The sequence below is a fragment of the Oncorhynchus keta genome, chromosome 3 (assembly GCF_023373465.1).
Source record: "Oncorhynchus keta strain PuntledgeMale-10-30-2019 chromosome 3, Oket_V2, whole genome shotgun sequence".
Classification (NCBI taxonomy): Eukaryota; Metazoa; Chordata; class Actinopteri; order Salmoniformes; family Salmonidae; genus Oncorhynchus; species Oncorhynchus keta.
This window is the reverse complement of record NC_068423.1, coordinates 28,456,709-28,475,507: the sequence shown is the minus strand read 5'-3', so window position 1 is coordinate 28,475,507 and position 18,799 is coordinate 28,456,709. Positions and strand designations below refer to the sequence as shown.

The following is an 18,799-nucleotide window of genomic DNA, read 5'->3' as shown; positions in this document are numbered from 1 at the left end:
ATGACGCACAGACTGAGTGGACAAAACATTAAGAACGCCTGCTCTTTCCATGACACACAGACTGAGTGTCCAAAACATTAGGAACACCTGCTCTTTCCATGACACACAGACTGAGTGTATAAAACATTAGGAACACCTGCTCTTTCCATGACACACAGACTGAGTGGACAAAACATTAGGAACACCTGCTCTTTCCATGACACACAGACTGAGTGTATAAAACATTAGGAACACCTGCTCTTTCCATGACACACAGACTGAGTGGACAAAACATTAGGAACACCTGCTCTTTCCATGACACACAGACTGAGTGTATAAAACATTAGGAACACCTGCTCTTTCCATGACACAGACTGAGTGGACAAAACATTAGGAACACCTGCTCTTTCCATGACACACAGACTGAGTGGACAAAACATTAGGAACACCTGCTCTTTCCATGACACACAGACTGACCAGGTGAATCCAGGTGAAAGATATAATCCCTTATTGATGTCACCTGTTAAATCCACTTCAATCAGTGTAGATGAAAGGGGAGGAGTCAGGTTAAAGATAAAGGGGAGGAGACGGGTTAAAGAAGGATTTTTAAGTCTTGAGACAATTGAGACATGGATTGTGTATGTGTCCCATTCAGAGGGTGAATGGACAAGACAAAAGATTTAAGTGCCTTTTGAACTGGGGTATGGTAGTAGGTGCCAGGCGCACAGGTTTGTGTCAAGGACTGCAACGCTCTGCTCCTGACAACATGTGCTGCCATAGAATGAATAGAACTGCGTAGACTTTCAAATCAATCATGGCGTAATGGGTTGACTGGTGGCTATTGCGAGTGTGCCGATAGAAACAAAGCGGGAAGTAAAAGCAGGAAGTGTACCCATCAATGTGCTGTCGTTTGTTGATTCAACATACAACATTGCAACATTGTGTCAACATTGCATGAGCCACATCACTTAACATCATTTGAATGAACATTCTACATCACCATGGAAATGATTGCATCACAATACCAGGCAGCCATTGTGAGTGGACCCATGGGTTTACGTTTATAAAACTGGTTAAATCACGGCTGTGACTATAACAGAACGTGCGTTTCATCGAAAAGCGCAGGAAAATCTGATCACTGAAAATGCGAAAATATATCCATGCGCCACTTCAACCCATTGTTGAATGTGAACCACATTAAATGGGGCCGAGGTTGCAATACCTACAGCTTCCACACGATGTCAACAGTCTTGTCATTTGCCTACGATTTGTTTCTTGGTCAAACGGACACGAGGCAGCGCATTTCTTCCGGTCTCCGACCGGATATTTTGGTTGAGATTTACCCGGACATTATTTCCAGACGTACAGCTATAGAATATACATCGCCTCGTGATCAATTTGATCGATTATTAACGTTTACTAATACCTAAAGTTCCATTACAAAAGTATTTCGAAGTGTTTTGTGAAAGTTTATCGTCAACTTTTTTAATAAAAAAAAATGACGTTACGTTATAAAACGCTATTTTTTTCCTTGATCACACAGTCTTCATAGATCGATATCTAGGCTATATATGGACCGATTTTAATCGAAAAAAAGACTATGCTAATTATTTTGTTTATGTCCCCTGCGGGTCTTTTGGGGTGTTACATGCTATCAGATAATAGCTTCTCATGCTTTCGCCGAAAATCATTTTAAAAATCTGACTTGTTGCCTGGATTCACAACGAGTGTAGCTTTAATTCAGTACCCTGCATGTGTATTTTAATGAACGTTTGAGTTTTAACGAGTGCTATTAGCATTTAGCGTAGCGCATTTGCATTTCCAGATGTCGAGATGGAACGCCTGCGTGTCGGGTAGGAGTAAGAGGTTAATGCAAGTGTAGCGAAATGCTTGTGCTTCTAGTTCCAACAGTGCAGTAATATCTAACATTTCCCCAATAACTACCTAATACACACAAATCTAAAGGGATGGAATAAGAGTATGTACATATAAATAGGCATAGGCAAGATGCAGTAGATGGTATAAGGTACAGTATATACATATGAGATGAGTAATGTAAGATATGTTAACATTATTAAAGTGGTCAGTGATTGGAGTCCATGTAGGCAGCAGCCTCTCTGAGTTAGTGGTGGCTGTTTAGCAGTCTGATGGCCTTGATAGAAGCTGTTTTTCAGTCTCTCGGTCCCAGCTTTGATGCACCTGTACTGACCTCGCCTTCTGGATGATAGCGGGGTGAACAGGCAGTGACTCGGGTGGTTGATGTCCTTGATGTTGAATGCTGAGCTATAGTCAATGAACATAATTCTTACATAGGTATCCCTCTTGTCCAGATGGGATAGGGCAGTGTGATGGCGATTGCATCGTCTGTGGACCTGTTGGGGCGGAAAGCAAACTGAAGTCGGTCTAGGGTGGCAGGTAGGGTGGAGATGATATGATCCTTGACTAGTTTCTCAAAGCACTTCATGATAACAGAAGGGAGTGCTACGGGGCAGTAGTCAAATCAAATTGTACATTTCGAGGTTGATGACAATCTAGAATAGGGCAGAATAGGAGCTATTGGCCTTGTGGGTCAATGCATAGCCTATCAATCATTTAAGGACATCAACATTACTGCTGTACAAAGCTAGGTCTTGAGTTAGCCTAGTAACACAGAGGTTTATACCACAAAGCAGGATCAAGGAGAAATATTATAACGTTTGTTACTCTTTTTTGGGGGGTTATGATGGGGCTAAACAGTTAGGCTGTATTTGGCTCATAAGGCATGTTCTTGAAGACTGCCTACTTCTTGTTTTGTAAAGTTGGACTGATAGAGCAGTTGTTATTTGAGGTGATCTTGCCCGCACAGCTGTCTGTCTAGATGGCCTGTCTGTCTAGATGGCCTGTCTGTCTAGATGGCCTGTCTGTCTAGATGGCCTGTCTGTCTAGATGGCCTGTCTGTCTAGTTTTCATTCTGTCCTGCGGCTCTGGAGAAGAGGATCGATACTTTCTTTATGCACAAGACTACATGGATAGTCTGGTCCCAACTGTTTCTCACTCTGGTCCCAACTGATTCTCACTCTGGTCCCAACTGATTCTCACTCTGGTCCCAACTGATTCTCACTCTGGTCCCAACTGATTCTCACTCTGGTCCCAACTGATTCTCACTCTGGTCCCAACTGATTCTCACTCTGGTCCCAACTGATTCTCACTCTGGTCCCAACTGATTCTCACTCTGGTCCCAACTGATTCTCACTCTGGTCCCAACTGATTCTCACTCTGGTCCCAACTGATTCTCACTCTGGTCCCAACTCTCAACCAGACGGTTCAAAACAAACAGATTGAGAAGCGAACTAGTTAGTAGGCTGCATCGATAGGAGGGTAGTGAACCTAATCTAACACACCTGATTGGGTTCCCTCCAAACCTAATCTATCACACCTGATTGAGTTCACTCCAAACCTAATCTTGCACACCTGATTGGGTTCCCTCCAAACCTAATCTTGCACACCTGATTGGGTTCCCTCCAAACCTAATCTATCTGATTCTAATAATTAGCTGGTTGATAAGATGAACCAGGTTAGTTACAACTGGGGTTGGAGTTATAACCTACAGGAGGGTCTCTCTCCAGGAACAGGGTTGGAGTTATAACCTACAGGAGGGTCTCTCTCCAGCAACAGGGTTGGAGTTAAAACCTACATGAGGGTAGCTCTCCTGGAACAGGGTTGGAGTTAAAACCTACAGGAGGGTGTCTCTCCAGGAACAGGGTTGGAGTTAAAACCTACATGAGGGTCTCTCTCCAGGAACAGGGTTGGAGTTATAACCTACAGGAGGGTCTCTCTCCAGCAACAGGGTTGGAGTTAAAACCTACATGAGGGTAGCTCTCCTGGAACAGGGTTGGAGTTAAAACCTACAGGAGGGTCTCTTTCCAGCAATAGGATTGGAGTTAAAACCTACAGGAGGGTTTCTCTCCAGCAATAGGATTGGAGTTAAAACCTACAGGAGGGTTTCTCTCCTGGAACAGGGTTGGAGTTAAAACCTACATGAGGGTAGTTCTCCAGGAACAAGGTTGGAGTTATCCTACAGGAGGGTTTCTCTCCTGGAACAGGGTTGGAGTTAAAACCTACAGGAGGGTAGTTCTCCAGGAACAGGGTTGTGGACTCCCCAGCCCACAACACAGATTATTTTGAGCCAGTCAGGCCAGTAGACGAGCAATCAGCCCATTGACTCTACCCATCTAGCAGACTGTGAATTTAGTTTAACCAGGGCTCAGCATGTGATTGTCTCCCTCATTGCCTCCATGCTCCTTTTGTTTGTACTGTTGTGTGAATCTCTGGCAGAACGTGGCGGTGGTGTCATGGCAACCGGCTCCAGGTCAGGTGGGCTAGCTTGGTGACGGTGGTAGCCCAGTCACACTGTTTCCACGCAGAGTCATTCACAGGGTGCACTTACCAGGCCTGTATATCTGTGGTACTTAGCCTGTATATCTGTGGTACCTAGCAAAAGTATTCATCCCCCTTGGCGTTTTTCCTATTTTTTTGCATTACAACCTGAAATGTAAAACGATTTATATTTGGATTTCATGTAATGGACATACACAAAATAGTGAAATGAAAAAAATAAAAGTTGTTTAAAAAATGTAAAATATGGACCGGTGGTGCATGTAACCAATTACCTTCAGAAGTCACATAATTAGTTAAAAGTCCACCTGTGTGCAATCGAAGTGTCACATTATCTCAGTATATATATATACACCTGTTCTGAAAGGCCCCAGAGTCTGCAACACCACTAAGCAAGGGGTACCACCAAGCAAGCGGCACTATGAAGACCAAGGAGCTCTCCAAACAGGCCAGGGACAAAGTTGTGGAGAAGTACAGATTAGGGTTGGGTTATAAAAAAAATATCAATATCTTTGAACATCCACGGAGCATCATTAAATCCATTATTAAAAAAATGTGACGAATATGGCACCACAACAAACCTGCCAAGAGAGGGCCGCACACCAAAACTGGCAGGCAAGGAGGGCATCAAAGAGACCAAAGATAACCCTGAAGGAGGAAAATGCTATGTCTGGCGCTAACCCAACACCCATCATCACCCCGAAACCACACTCCCCACAGTGAAGCGTGGTGGTGGCAGCATCATGCTGTGGGGATGTTTTTCATTGGCAGGGACTGGGGAACTGGTCAGAATTGAAGGAATGATGGATGGTGCTAAATACAGGGACATTCTTGAAAGAAACCTGTTTGTCTTCCAGAGATTTGAGACTGGGACAAGAGGTTCACCTTCCAGCAGGACAATGACCCTAATCATACTGCTAAAGCAACACTTGTGTGGTTTAAGGGGAAACATTTAAATGTCTTGGAATGGCCTAGTCAAAGCCCAGACCTCAATCCAATTGAGAATCTGTGGTATGACTTAAATATTGCTGTACACCAGCGGAACCCATCCAACTTGAAGGAGCTGGAGCAGTTTTGCCTTGAAGAATGGGCAAAAATCCAAGTGGCGAGATGTGCCAAGCTTATAGAGACATACCCCAAGAGACTTGCAGCTGTAATTGCTGTAAAAGGTGACTCAACAAAGTATTGACTATGTGGGGGTGAATAGTTATGCACGCTCAAGTTCTGTTTCTTTTGTCTTATTTCTTGTTTGTTTCACATAAAACAATGTTTTTCTAATCTTCAAAGTGGTAGGCACGTTTTGTATATCAAATGATACAACCCCCCCAATTTTTTTTTTTTTTTTAAATTCCAGGTTGTAAGGCAACAAAATAGGAAAAATGCCAAGGGGGTGAATACTTTCGCAAGCAATTGTATCGGAGGTACCTAACCTATCTATCTGTGTTACGTTGCAGCATGAACTGACATGTTGTCCACCCAATCAAAGGATCAGATAGTGAATCTAGTACTGAAAGCAGAAGCTACAGCTAGCTAGCACTGCAGTGCATAACATGTGGTGAGTAGTAGAAAGACAATTGTTGATTGTTTATTTTTATTTATTTTTTACAAATAAAGATTTCGTTATTATTTTCACTTACTTAGCTAGCTAGTTTAGCTCAACAACTTGACTCAAACAGAGAGGAATGCTATGTATGTTAGCGAGCTAGTTTAGCTCAACAACCTGACTCAAACAGAGAGGAATGCTATGTATGTTAGCTAGCTGGCTAAGACCATTCTTATTAACACTGGAACTCATCAGTCAAGGTAAGCTTTCACTTTTATTAGTTGATTGCCACCGGGGCCCCGCCGGAATAACTGATAAACTGCTTGCTGTACTACTTGATTGTAGCGGGTTTACGAACTCATTAGTTCTAGTAGCTTTGTTGACTATGACCTTTAGTTAATATGGTGACAACGATGTAGGCTGTGTAGCGTTTATGGTATGAAGGTTTGGTTCGGAGAGGTTTTTCCGCCAGGTCACAGACGACGTGTTGTGTTGTGCACAAGTCCACAAGCGAAGGGAAAAGGTGAGAGGAAGAGTGAGACAATTATACAACGAGCAAAGTGATGATGGCGGTTGTATGTTGCTGCTATGAAAGGCCTGAAGGAGGTGAATAGGCCTGGAGGATACTGTAGGAGGTGGATAGGCCTGGAGGAGGTGGATAGGCCTGGAGGAGGTGGATAGGCCTGAAGGAGGTGGATAGGCCTGGAGGAGGTGGATAGGCCTGGAGGAGGTGGATATAGGCCTGGAGGATACTGTAGGAGGTGAATAGGCCTGGAGGATACTGTAGGAGGTGAATAGGCCTAGAGGATACTGTAGGAGGTGGATAGGCCTGGAGGATACTGTAGGAGGTGAATAGGCCTAGAGGAGGTGGATAGGCCTGGAGGATACTGTAGGAGGTGAATAGGCCTAGAGGAGGTGGATAGGCCTGGAGGATACTGTAGGAGGTGGATAGGCCTGGAGGATACTGTAGGAGGTGGATAGGCCTGGAGGAGGTGGATAGGCCTGAAGGAGGTGGCTAGGCCTGGAGGATACTGTAGGAGGTGGATAGGCCTGGAGGATACTGTAGGAGGTGGATAGGCCTGGAGGAGGTGGATAGGCCTGAAGGAGGTGGCTAGGCCTGGAGGAGGTGGATAGGCCTGGAGGATACTGTAGGAGGTGGATAGGCCTGGAGGAGGTGGCTAGGCCTGGAGGAGGTGGATAGGCCTGGAGGATACTGTAGGAGGTGGATAGGCCTGGAGGATACTGTAGGAGGTGGATAGGCCTGGAGGATACTGTAGGAGGTGGATAGGTCTGGAGGATACTGTAGGAGGTGGATAGGCCTGGAGGATACTGTAGGAGGTGGATAGGCCTGAAGGAGGTGGCTAGGCCTGGAGGATACTGTAGGAGGTGAATAGGCCTGGAGGATACTGTAGGAGGTGGATAGGTCTAGAGGATACTGTAGGAGGTGGATAGGCCTAGAGGATACTGTAGGAGGTGGATAGGCCTAGAGGATACTGTAGGAGGTGAATAGGCCTGGAGGATACTGTAGGAGGTGGATAGACCTAGAGGATACTGTAGGAGGTGGATAGGCCTGGAGAATACTGTAGGAGGTGGATAGGCCTGGAGGATACTGTAGGAGGTGGACAGGCCTGGAGGAGGTGGATAGGCCTAGAGAATACTGTAGGAGGTGGACAGTTGGCTGATACTGCTTGTCTGCAGGATTTTCTTCTTGTTTCTTCCTCTTCAGGATTTTCTTCTTGTTTGCCTCAGACTAATACGTGCCTTGAACTATGATGTCTGTACACTGTGTGTGGTGTGGCCTAGAGTTTCAGTCAGCCAGTTTAACAGTTGAAGTGCTGACAGAGGGGTTGTTTGTGACTTTCCGTCTCCCTCACAGATTATGCATATTAGATTTGTGGAAATATGTTGACGACAGCTGGGAACATCTTCCAGGTGTCCCAAATGGCACCCTATTCCCTATGTAGGCACCCTATTCCCTATGTAGGCACCCTATTCCCTATGTAGGCACCCTATTCCCTATGTAGGCACCCTATTCCCTATGTAGGCACCCTATTCCCTATGTAGGCACCCTATTCCCTATGTAGGCACCCTATTCCCTATGTAGGCACCCTATTCCCTATGTAGGCACCCTATTCCCTATGTAGGCACCCTATTCCCTATGTAGGCACTCTATTCCCTATGTAGGCACCCTATTCCCTATATTGGCACTCTATTCCCTATATTGGCACTCTATTCCCTATATTGGCACTCTATTCCCTATATTGGCACTCTATTCCCTATATAGGCACTCTTTTCCCTATATTGGCACTCTATTCCCTATATTGGCACCCTATTCCCTATATTGGCACTCTATTCCCTATATTGGCACTCTATTCCCTATGTAGGCACTCTATTCCCTATATAGGCACTCTATTCCCTATATTGGCACTCTATTCCCTATATTGGCACTCTATTTCCTATATTGGCACTCTATTCCCTATATTGGCACTCTATTCCCTATATAGGCACCCTATTCCCTATATTGTCACTCTATTCCCTATGTAGGCACCCTATTCCCTATGTAGGCACCCTATTCCCTATGTAGGCACCCTATTCCCTATGTAGGCACCCTATTCCCTATGTAGGCACCCTATTCCCTATGTAGGCACCCTATTCCCTATATTGGCACTCTATTCCCTATATAGGCACTCTATTCCCTATATTGGCACTCTATTCCCTATATTGGCACTCTATTCCCTATATTGGCACTCTATTCCCTATATAGGCCTAGTGCTCTACTGTGGGTCCTGGTCCAATAAAATGCAGAGACTGATAATAATTTGACTCAGTAGATCTGATCAGGTTGATTTTCTTCTTCTGGGTCATTTGATTTATTAAGTCACTTTGCCATCGTGATATTCTCTACTTCAGTCTGAACTTGTTATGTGTGGTGTCAGTTGTAGGAAGACATCGTAGTCGACCCAATCAGGTCTGGGCTAGCGTTCGTTAGGTATCAAATTGGAAGAGAACACACCGGAACAGGGAGGCACTACCTGGGCTAATTTCTGTTTCCCTGCTGAACACGAACCTGGTCGATGAAGCTGTCTGTTTAGAGGCTAGAGAAATAAGGGATAGTAGGACCCTATACAATCTGTTTCGTAAGGGATAGTAGGACCCTATACAATCTGTTTCGTAGGGGATAGTAGGACCCTATAGAATCTGTTTCATAAGGGATAGTAGGACCCTATACAATCTGTTTCGTAGGGGATAGTAGGACCCTATACAATCTGTTTCGTAGGGGATAGTAGGACCCTATACAATCTGTTTCGTAGGGGATAGTAGGACCCTATACAATCTGTTTCGTAGGGGATAGTAGGACCCTATACAATCTGTTTCGTAGGGGATAGTAGGACCCTATACAATCTGTTTCGTAGGGGATAGTAGGACCCTATACAATCTGTTTCGTAGGGGATAGTAGGACCCTATACAATCTGTTTCGTAGGGGATAGTAGGACCCTATACAATCTGTTTCGTAGGGGATAGTAGGACCCTATACAATCTGTTTCGTAAGGGATAGTAGGACCCTATACAATCTGTTTCATAGGGGATAGTAGGACCCTATACAATCTGTTTCGTAGGGGATAGTAGGACCCTATACAATCTGTTTCGTAGGGATAATAGGACCCTATACAATCTGTTTCGTAGGGGATAGTAGGACCCTATACAATCTGTTTCGTAGGGGATTGGACTGAACCTACAGGACAGTAGATCTCCAGGAAGAGGGTTGGGGAGCCCTGGTCTAGACTATAGAGCAGGGTTCTCCAACTGGCGGCCCACAGGCTGAACTTGGCCAGTGGAGGATTTAATTTGGTCCCCCAAGTTTTCTGAGCATATTATTAGTATTATTATTATTGTTATTATTATTGTTGGACATGAAAGACTGTTAAAAACACCAGGAAACCAGTTCCAAGTTATTTTAATTTTGGGAATCTGTTCTGAAATATTACCACACATAATAGAGAGATGTGATCGTATACAATTGTGTAAGCAAGATTTGACTATTTTTTTCTTCTTCTCCCCAGTCAAATTATTATATCTGTTTGGGCTTCTTGCGGTCAATTTGCTGCCTGCAAATGATTTTAAATGATGTACCGGCCCCCTGACCGTCCACTCAAGAATAAAATCATCCCAGGGCTGAATGTAGTTGATAATCCCTGCTCTAGAGCCTACCCCGCTTACCCCTTAAAGGAAGTAGGAGGATACATATGCAAATAAAAGATGACTCTTCATTGGACAGAATAATCAGATCAGATTGTGATGTCATGATCTGGGCGAAAAAAATCCATCTCATCTGAACAGACTGAAATTCCAGGATTTTAGATTTTTTTTTCTTCTCCAAACAGCTTTTACACAAAAATAGTATTATCATAATTTTCAGGGTTTTATTTCAACCTCCTAGTGTGGAAATAACATAAAATTAAAAAGGAAAATCACGTTTTTGACAGCACCAAAATGGTCACGCACACTGGATTACCAAACGTTGCTCATTTGTCCAAACACTAACCCAATTATCCTCCTCTGGAACGCTGTGACATCATCACCCTGACGTAGAGGGAGGGAGGGAGGGGGAGGCTGCTGGAGAACAATGGGCCAATAGAGGGTACAGGGTTCACACAGACCACAGTCAACCCAGAGAGGAGACAACCTACTCTTCTCAACCAGTGAAAAGAAAGCGATATATTGCATCCCAAATAAACACCCTGTTCCCTACAAAGTGGACTACTTCTTTTAACCAGAACCCTATGGGCAATATAGTGCTATTTGGGATACACCCGTTGTCACTTTGTGCACTTAAACCACACCACTGATGGGCCTGGTCTAGGACCATTACCAGATCGAGACTATCCCTCAAACAGCTGCTGATGACAGCTCCTTCAACTACTACCGCCGTAGTCTGAGAATATCCTCAGAAAGATAAAAAAAATAAAAAAATAAAATAAATAAATCCATTTTGATTTCCTAGAGAAAGTCCGTTTATCTCTCTTTTGACTTCCCCCAAAAGTCAAAATGAAATTTTTTTTTTAGAGAATTTAATCTGGCCTGGTTGTTCACATTGATGAGGATGAAATAGAGTACCACAGTATGATTCATAATACCCATAAAACCTAGCGGTCAAACAAGGAAATGGTTCCAATCTTTTTTCCATCATTCATTTTTCCCATTTGGGGATTTTAGAAACGCTTAAAATAAGGGACGTGTTTTGTGTCGGCTTACGCTGACGTTTAGATAACCATGTAAATCTCTCTAGGACAAGGTGACTTTTATCAATATATTCATCTGTACTTACCCCCCCGCCCTCCAAATGACATGCTAATTAAATGCTAATGTGGCTATCATAAAGAACTACAAATGCCATGATGATCTGGCTGAGACTGACGAATTGAGGCAAAGGTAAGAACCTCTGGATGAATTATCTAATGTTAGCTAAATGTAGTAGGGAATAAATAGGCTATATTTCTTTAAATTAACAGTTCTGTGAACTGTCTCTTTGGGCAAGTAGAAAATGTACACAATACCTGTTCGCAAAGCTGTCAGCTGAAGATGACGTGCAGGAGCATGCTGGGATTTGTAGTCTACTTTGATGCTAATTAGCATTTTCTAATCTGAGAGTAAATAGAGATGAATATATTGATAAAAGTCACCTTGTCCTGGAGAGATTTACACGGGTTATCTAAACGTCACGCCAGGGTAAGTCCACAACGATGCTTAAACCACATTAGGAGACATCTTTTGAGGTCTTGGAGCAAAGCAAAACAAAACTATTTGAATTGTGTTGGTTGCCCTTTTTTTAATTCAATTGTGCTCAGGACTGGCAAGTGTTTCTGCACTGTACAATGTAGTCTACATGTGACGGGTACAAATCGTCATGATATCATTCTGCCAGGTAGGCCTACTTTGAAGTGAACCTTTAATCGGGAAGTTGTTTTTGGGGGGGAAAACCTAAAATCTTCATTCAAATTGTGCATGATGACTGAATTGTGCCTCGCGAAAACTCGATCGATTTCGGACAAAACTTTTTGATGAACCTTTGCTGTATACCTATTGTTGCTGTTTGAATAAATCTTGATTATATATTTTAAAAAAAAAACATTTTAAAAAGTCTAAAAGCTAAAGTGACCAGTTACATTATTTTAACTGCCACCCTAGCGACAAAAATAAAAAAATAAAAAATGTTTTGGAAATGCGAGTGTTTTAATAGTAGTTTTGAGGTCCAATCAGAACCTTGGATGGTTTGAGTGTTTTTAATAGTAGTTTTGAGGTCCAATCAGAACCTTGGATGGTTTGAGTGTTTTTAATAGTAGTTTTGAGGTCCAATCAGAACCTTGGATGGTTTGAGTGTTTTTAATAGTAGTTTTGAGGTCCAATCAGAACCTTGGATGGTTTGAGTGGTTTTTTTGGAGGGCGGGGGGGGACAAACCCAATATACTGTACTTGAAAATGACTAAAACCAAATAGAAACTGTAGGAATGATTTATGTATCTTTTAGAGGTCGACCGATTATGATTTTTGCAACGCCGATACCGATTTACTGGAGGACCAAGAAAGCCGATACCGATTAATCGGTCGAAAACTAGTATCTACATTCATGCAGTTTCTTGTGTCCAGATAAAAAAATCACCCAACAATGAAAGCCAGACAGTCAGGGAGCATCAAATTCCCAAAACGACGGAGGCTGCAGTGCTTTTATTTAACGAGGAAAGTCAGTTGAGAACAAATTCTTATTTTCAATGACGGCCTACCAGGGAACAGTGGGTTAACTGCCTTGTTCAGGGGCAGATTTAAAAAAAAAAAAAAGTATTTTTCAGCTTGGGGATTCGATCCAGCAACATTTCGGTTACTGGCCCTACCCTCTAACCACTAGGCTTCCTGCTCTAACCACTAGGCTTCCTGCTCTAACCACTAGACTACCTGTCTCTAACCACTAGGCTTCCTGCTCTAACCACTAGGCTTCCTGCTCTAACCACTAGGCTACCTGCTCTAACCACTAGACTACCTGTCTCTAACCACTAGGCTTCCTGCTCTAACCACTAGGCTTCCTGCTCTAACCACTAGGCTACCTGTCTCTAACCACTAGGCTTCCTGCTCTAACCACTAGGCTTCCTGCTCTAACCACTAGGCTACCTGCTCTAACCACTAGGCTACCTGCTCTAACCACTAGGCTACCTGCTCTAACCACTAGACTACCTGCTCTAACCACTAGGTTACCTGCTCTAACCACTAGGCTACCTGCTCTAACCACTAGACTACCTGCTCTAACCACTAGGCTACCTGCTCTAACCACTAGGCTACCTGCTCTAACCACTAGACTACCTGCTCTAACCACTAGACTACCTGCTCTAACCACTAGACTACCTGCTCTAACCACTAGACTACCTGTTTCTAACCACTAGACTACCTGTCTCTAACCACTAGACTACCTGTCTCTAACCACTAGACTACCTGTCTCTAACCACTAGACTACCTGTCTCTAACCACTAGACTACCTGTCTCTAACCACTAGACTACCTGCTCTAACCACAAGACTACCTGCTCTAACCACTAGGTTACCTGCTCTAACCACTAGGCTACCTGCTCTAACCACTAGGCTACCTGCTCTAACCACTAGGCTACCTGCTCTAACCACTAGGCTACCTGCTCTAACCACTAGGTTACCTGCTCTAACCACTAGACTACCTGTCTCTAACCACTAGGCTACTCGCTCTAACCACTAGACTACCCGCTCTAACCACTAGACTACCTGCTCTAACCACTAGGCTACCTGCTCTAACCACGAGACTACCTGCTCTAACCACTAGGCTACCTGCTCTAACCACTAGGCTACCTGCTCTAACCACGAGACTACCTGCTCTACCTGCTCTAACCACTAGGCTACCTGCTCTAACCACTAGGCTACCTGCTCTAACCACTAGGCTACCCGCTCTAACCACTAGACTACCCGCTCTAACCACTAGACTACCTGCTCTAACCACTAGGTTACCTGCTCTAACCACTAGGTTACCTGCTCTAACCACTAGGCTACCTGCTCTAACCACGAGACTACCTGCTCTAACCACTAGGCTACCTGCTCTAACCACTAGGCTACCTGCTCTAACCACTAGGCTACCTGCTCTAACCACTAGGCTACCTGCTCTAACCACTAGGCTATCTGCTCTAACCACTAGGTTACCTGCTCTAACCACTAGGCTACCTGCTCTAACCACTAGACTACCTTTCTCTAACCACTAGGCTACCTGCTCTAACCACTAGGCTACCTGCTCTAACCACTAGACTACCTGCTCTAACCACTAGACTACCTGCTCTAACCACTAGACTACCTGCTCTAACCACTAGACTACCTGTTTCTAACCACTAGACTACCTGTCTCTAACCACAAGACTACCTGTCTCTAACCACTAGACTACCTGTCTCTAACCACTAGACTACCTGTCTCTAACCACTAGACTACCTGCTCTAACCACAAGACTACCTGCTCTAACCACTAGGTTACCTGCTCTAACCACTAGGTTACCTGCTCTAACCACTAGGCTACCTGCTCTAACCACTAGGCTACCTGCTCTAACCACTAGGCTACCTGCTCTAACCACTAGACTACCTGCTCTAACCACTAGGTTACCTGCTCTAACCACTAGACTACCTGTCTCTAACCACTAGGCTACCCGCTCTAACCACTAGACTACCCGCTCTAACCAGTAGACTACCCGCTCTAACCACTAGGTTACCTGCTCTAACCACTAGGCTACCTGCTCTAACCACTAGGCTACCTGCTCTAACCACGAGACTACCTGCTCTAACCACTAGGCTACCTGCTCTAACCACTAGGCTACCCGCTCTAACCACTAGACTATCCGCTCTAACCACTAGACTACCTGCTCTAACCACTAGGCTACCTGCTCTAACCACTAGGCTACCTGCTCTAACCACTAGACTACCTGCTCTAACCACTAGGCTACCTGCTCTAACCACTAGGCTACCTGCTCTAACCACTAGGTTACCTGCTCTAACCACTAGGCTACCTGCTCTAACCACTAGGCTACCTGCTCTAACCACTAGGCTACCTGCTCTAACCACTAGGCTATCTGCTGCCCCATTTTTAAGATGCCACAGTGAGTGTGGAGCTGATTCCTAACTGAATTCTCGTTCTCCTCCAGGTGTTTAAGATGCCGCAGTGAGTGTGGAGCTGATTCCTAGCTGAAGCCTCAGCATGTCTGTCCTGCTGACGGTGGTGGTGAGTGTGGTGGGGTGGGGGGCCGTGGTCCAGGGGGCTCTGTGTTCCGGAATGGGCCTGGCTGACTGCCCTGCCCAGCAGAGCAACACCTCCGGTGGGGGTAAGACCTCCAGGGACTACTGTTACACCGCCCGTATCCGATCCACCGTGCTCCAGGGCCTGCCCTTCGGAGGGGTGCCCACCGTCCTCGCACTCGACTTCATGTGCTTCCTGGTGAGTCACTTCTTCCTGGTTTTGTATCGATACAGCTTTATTGACCATCGTTGTCTTTTATTATTTATTTATTATTTACACACCAAATTCAGATGAATATTTAGTAGGGCCAAGAGGTTTTATTTTTTTTACTGACCATCTGGTCTGGAAATAAACCTCTAGTTGGCTGGAACCTATACCTTAGGTCCAGTGTTGTTCCTGGTTCAAGGAATACCCAGGGTCCCACGGGACAGATGTCACCACTAGGTAGTGTGTCTAACTGGTTCTGATTCTGTATATGTAAATACAGGAAAGCAGTTGGAATAACACCTTGCTTTACTAATGTATTGTGTAATAGCTAGCTAACCTCTGTGTGTGTGTGTGTGTGTGTGTGTGTGTGTGTGTGTGTGTGTGTGTGTGTGTGTGTGTGTGTGTGTGTGTGTGTGTGTGTGTGTGTGTGTGTGTGTGTGTGTGTGTGTGTGTGTGTGTGTGTGTGTGTGTGTGTGTGTGTGTGTGTGTGTGTGTGTGTGTGTGTACATTGGGACCTCTCCCTCACTATGGAAGACCGTAGTGAGATGGCGCCTACAGACATGGGGAGCCCCGGTTCTTAGCGCTACGGTCTTCTACTTACAGATCTGTGTGTGTTGTTGTGTACTGTTAGATATTACTGTGACGCTGGATCTAGGAACAGAATAATTTTCGCTACACCTCTCAATAACATCTGCTAAATATGTGTATGTGACCGATTTTTGATTTTGTGTGTGTGTGTGTGTGTGTGTGTGTGTGTGTGTGTGTGTGTGTGTGTGTGTGTGTGTGTGTGTGTGTGATTCCTAGGTACTCCTGTTTGTGTTCTCCATCTTGAGAAAGGTAGCGTGGGACTACGGCCGCTTGGCGTTGGTGACTGACGCAGACAGGTATATCACCACACCGCAGTCTTTTAGAATGTGATGTCTGCTTCTCCCGGAGTAGTAGAAGACCTGGCTGTTGTAACTCTCGTTAGCAGCCTGATATAACTCTGGTGCTTTGTGTTCTACCAGAGAATACATGTCCAGACAGACTACTTGTTTTAAAAAATATATATATGTTTTTATGGGATTTTCAGATTCATTGAACAGACAGAGAGAGGATGCCAGTGGAGAAAGACAAGAGAGAGGATGCCAGCAGGGTGAAAGACAGAGAGAGGATGCCAGCAAGGTGAAAGACAGAGAGAGGATGCCAGTGGAGAAAGACAGAGAGGCTAGATTAGAACCTAGACTAGCCAGACCACGAGATGGACTGGTTCTACTGGGTCAGAGTTTACGCACAGCAGAGTTTACTGTCCTCAGACAGACAGAGAGACAGATGTTGGGCAAATGGAGGAACTAGGAATAATCATCACTTATCTTAATGTTTTTTTCCCCCAGGCAAAGCCAATCAAAATCGTGGTAGTAGTCAGTAATGAGGCCAGTAGTCAGTAATGAGGCCAGTAGTCAGTAATGAGGCAAGGTCAGTAATGAAGCCAGGCCAGTAGTCAGTAATGAGGCAAGGTCAGTAATGAGGCCAGGTCAGTAATGAGGCCAGGTCAGTAATGAGGCCAGGTCAGTAGTCAGTAATGAGGTCAGTAATGAGGCCAGGTCAGTCATCACTAATGAGGTCAGTGGTCAGTAATGAGGTCAGTAGTCAGTAATGAGGTCAGTGGTCAGTAATGAGGTCAGTAGTCCGTAATGAGGTCAGTAGTCCGTAATGAGGTCAGTAGTCCGTAATGAGGTCAGTAGTCCGTAATGAGGTCATTAGTCAGTAATTAAGCCAGGTTAGTAGTCAGTAATGAGGTCAGGTCTGTAATGCAGTATCCAAATCTTGATCTGATGAACAAGTCAACTACTGCCTTTGACTCCCGAGGACAATGTCTCATTCCCAATTAGTTGTCCTGGCATCCCACTTCCTGGTCTCCTTCTTTAAAACACAGGGGAGGATAAGGTTCAAGGAGGTGAGGAGAGAAGGAGGAGAGAGGACGTGAGGAATTGGGGAAAGACAAATCAAGAAAGAGCCAGTGTGCTCGGGAGTCAAAAGGAGGTAGTTGAGTCATCTGCCAGAGAGGACAGTGGGTAAAGAAGGGACAATACACTTTGCTTTAGGCTTCAGTCAACTCATCGAACTCCTACAAACTGCGATCATGACATGGTTACTCTCTATCACTTTAAATACTCTGCAGAACAGCTGAGCCTTCCTTCAGAGGTCATGTTTGTTTATCTAGCTGATGTTTTTCCACTATTTGCACAGCTGGATATTTGATAGCATCTAACCCCATAGGACTACAGTCATGACTCAGGGCTAGCTATGGGAGGAGAGAGATGGGAGGGGGAGGGAGGGAGGGTGCAGGAGGGGGAGGGACTGGCCAAGGGAGGGGGAGGGAGGGACAGGGACGGACCGAGGGAGGGACAGGGACCCGACCGAGGGCAGGGACGGACCATGGGGGAGGGAGGGACAGGGACGGACCAAGGGGGAGGGAGGGACAGGGACGGACCAAGGGGGAGGGAGGGACAGGGACGGACCAAGGGGGAGGGAGGGACAGGGACCCGACCGAGGGACAGGGACGGACCGAGGGAGGGGGAGGCAGGGTGGGACCGACCGAGGGACCGACCAAGGGAAGGGGGGAGGGAGGGAGGCAGGCAGGGAGAGGGACGGATGGACCGAGGGAGGGAGGCAGGGAGAGGGACCCGACCGAGGGGCAGGGACGGACCGAGGGAGGGGGAGGCAGGGACGGACCGACCGAGGGACCGACCAAGGGAAGGAGGGAGGGAGGGAGGCAGGCAGGGAGAGGGACAGCGGGAGAGAGGTCGAGGCCAAAGGTCTACTTTTGTAATGGAGAGAGAACACGTAGATGAGGAGACTAGACATTAGTCCCATGACTGAGGTGCTGACTGGGGCTCCGTTTGTCTCCTGTCTAACTCTGCTCTACTAAGTGGATAATGACACAGTGCTCCACAGATAGGCCTGTTGTTTACCCAGCTGCATGTCTGCAGGACGCGCAGACAGACGGTGAATCCCATTTTGGCTTAACGTCTAGGCTTAATGCATTTCTGTCTTGATTGGTTTGCTCATCAACCATTAGCAGCCATTTACGGAGTAGAGTTCTGGTCTTTTGGTACTAATACCTGACAGAAAATACTCAGGCAAACACCTGTGTTTCTCACCGCAGTATTTGTACTTTTGTCCAGCTGTTTGAAAAGGTTCCTCATATGTATGCCTCACCCCAGTCAAAGGTCCTGTAGGTCCTGTATGCCTCACCCCAGTCAAAGGTCCTGTAGGTCCTGTATGCCTCACCCCAGTCAAAGGTCCTGTAGGTCCTGTATGCCTCACCCCAGTCAAAGGTCCTGTAGGTCCTGTATGCCTCACCCCAGTCAAAGGTCCTGTATGTCTCACCCCAGTCAAAGGTCCTGTATGTCTCACCCCAGTCAAAGGTCCTG

At 45.6% G+C, this 18,799-nt stretch overlaps 1 protein-coding gene and 1 long non-coding RNA gene across 9 annotated transcripts in view; one reads left to right on the top strand and one right to left on the bottom strand.

Annotated features, from left to right (window-relative positions):
- LOC127915300 (CSC1-like protein 2) overlaps positions 1 to 18,799 on the top strand; it is a 174,249-nt gene that overhangs the window by 10,977 nt on the left and 144,473 nt on the right. For all 6 annotated transcript variants that reach the window (XM_052495196.1, XM_052495180.1, XM_052495195.1 and 3 more), the window contains exons 2-3: positions 15,085 to 15,374; positions 16,188 to 16,267. In XM_052495196.1, coding sequence (XP_052351156.1) covers positions 15,138 to 15,374; positions 16,188 to 16,267 — 317 coding nt within the window. In that variant the 5' untranslated portion in view covers positions 15,085 to 15,137. The remainder of the gene's footprint in view (positions 1 to 15,084; positions 15,375 to 16,187; positions 16,268 to 18,799) is intronic.
- Positions 12,940 to 15,031, bottom strand: LOC127915320 (uncharacterized). Of its 3 annotated transcripts, XR_008090991.1 has the most exons (4): positions 14,803 to 15,031; positions 14,167 to 14,271; positions 13,484 to 13,609; positions 12,940 to 13,246 (listed from the first exon to the last, which is right to left on the bottom strand). It is a non-coding gene; the product is annotated as an uncharacterized LOC127915320 (long non-coding RNA). The 3 variants fall into 3 exon arrangements; XR_008090990.1 differs by lacking the exon at positions 13,484 to 13,609 and having other exon boundaries at positions 12,940 to 13,267; XR_008090989.1 differs by lacking the exon at positions 13,484 to 13,609 and having other exon boundaries at positions 12,940 to 13,267; positions 14,167 to 14,250.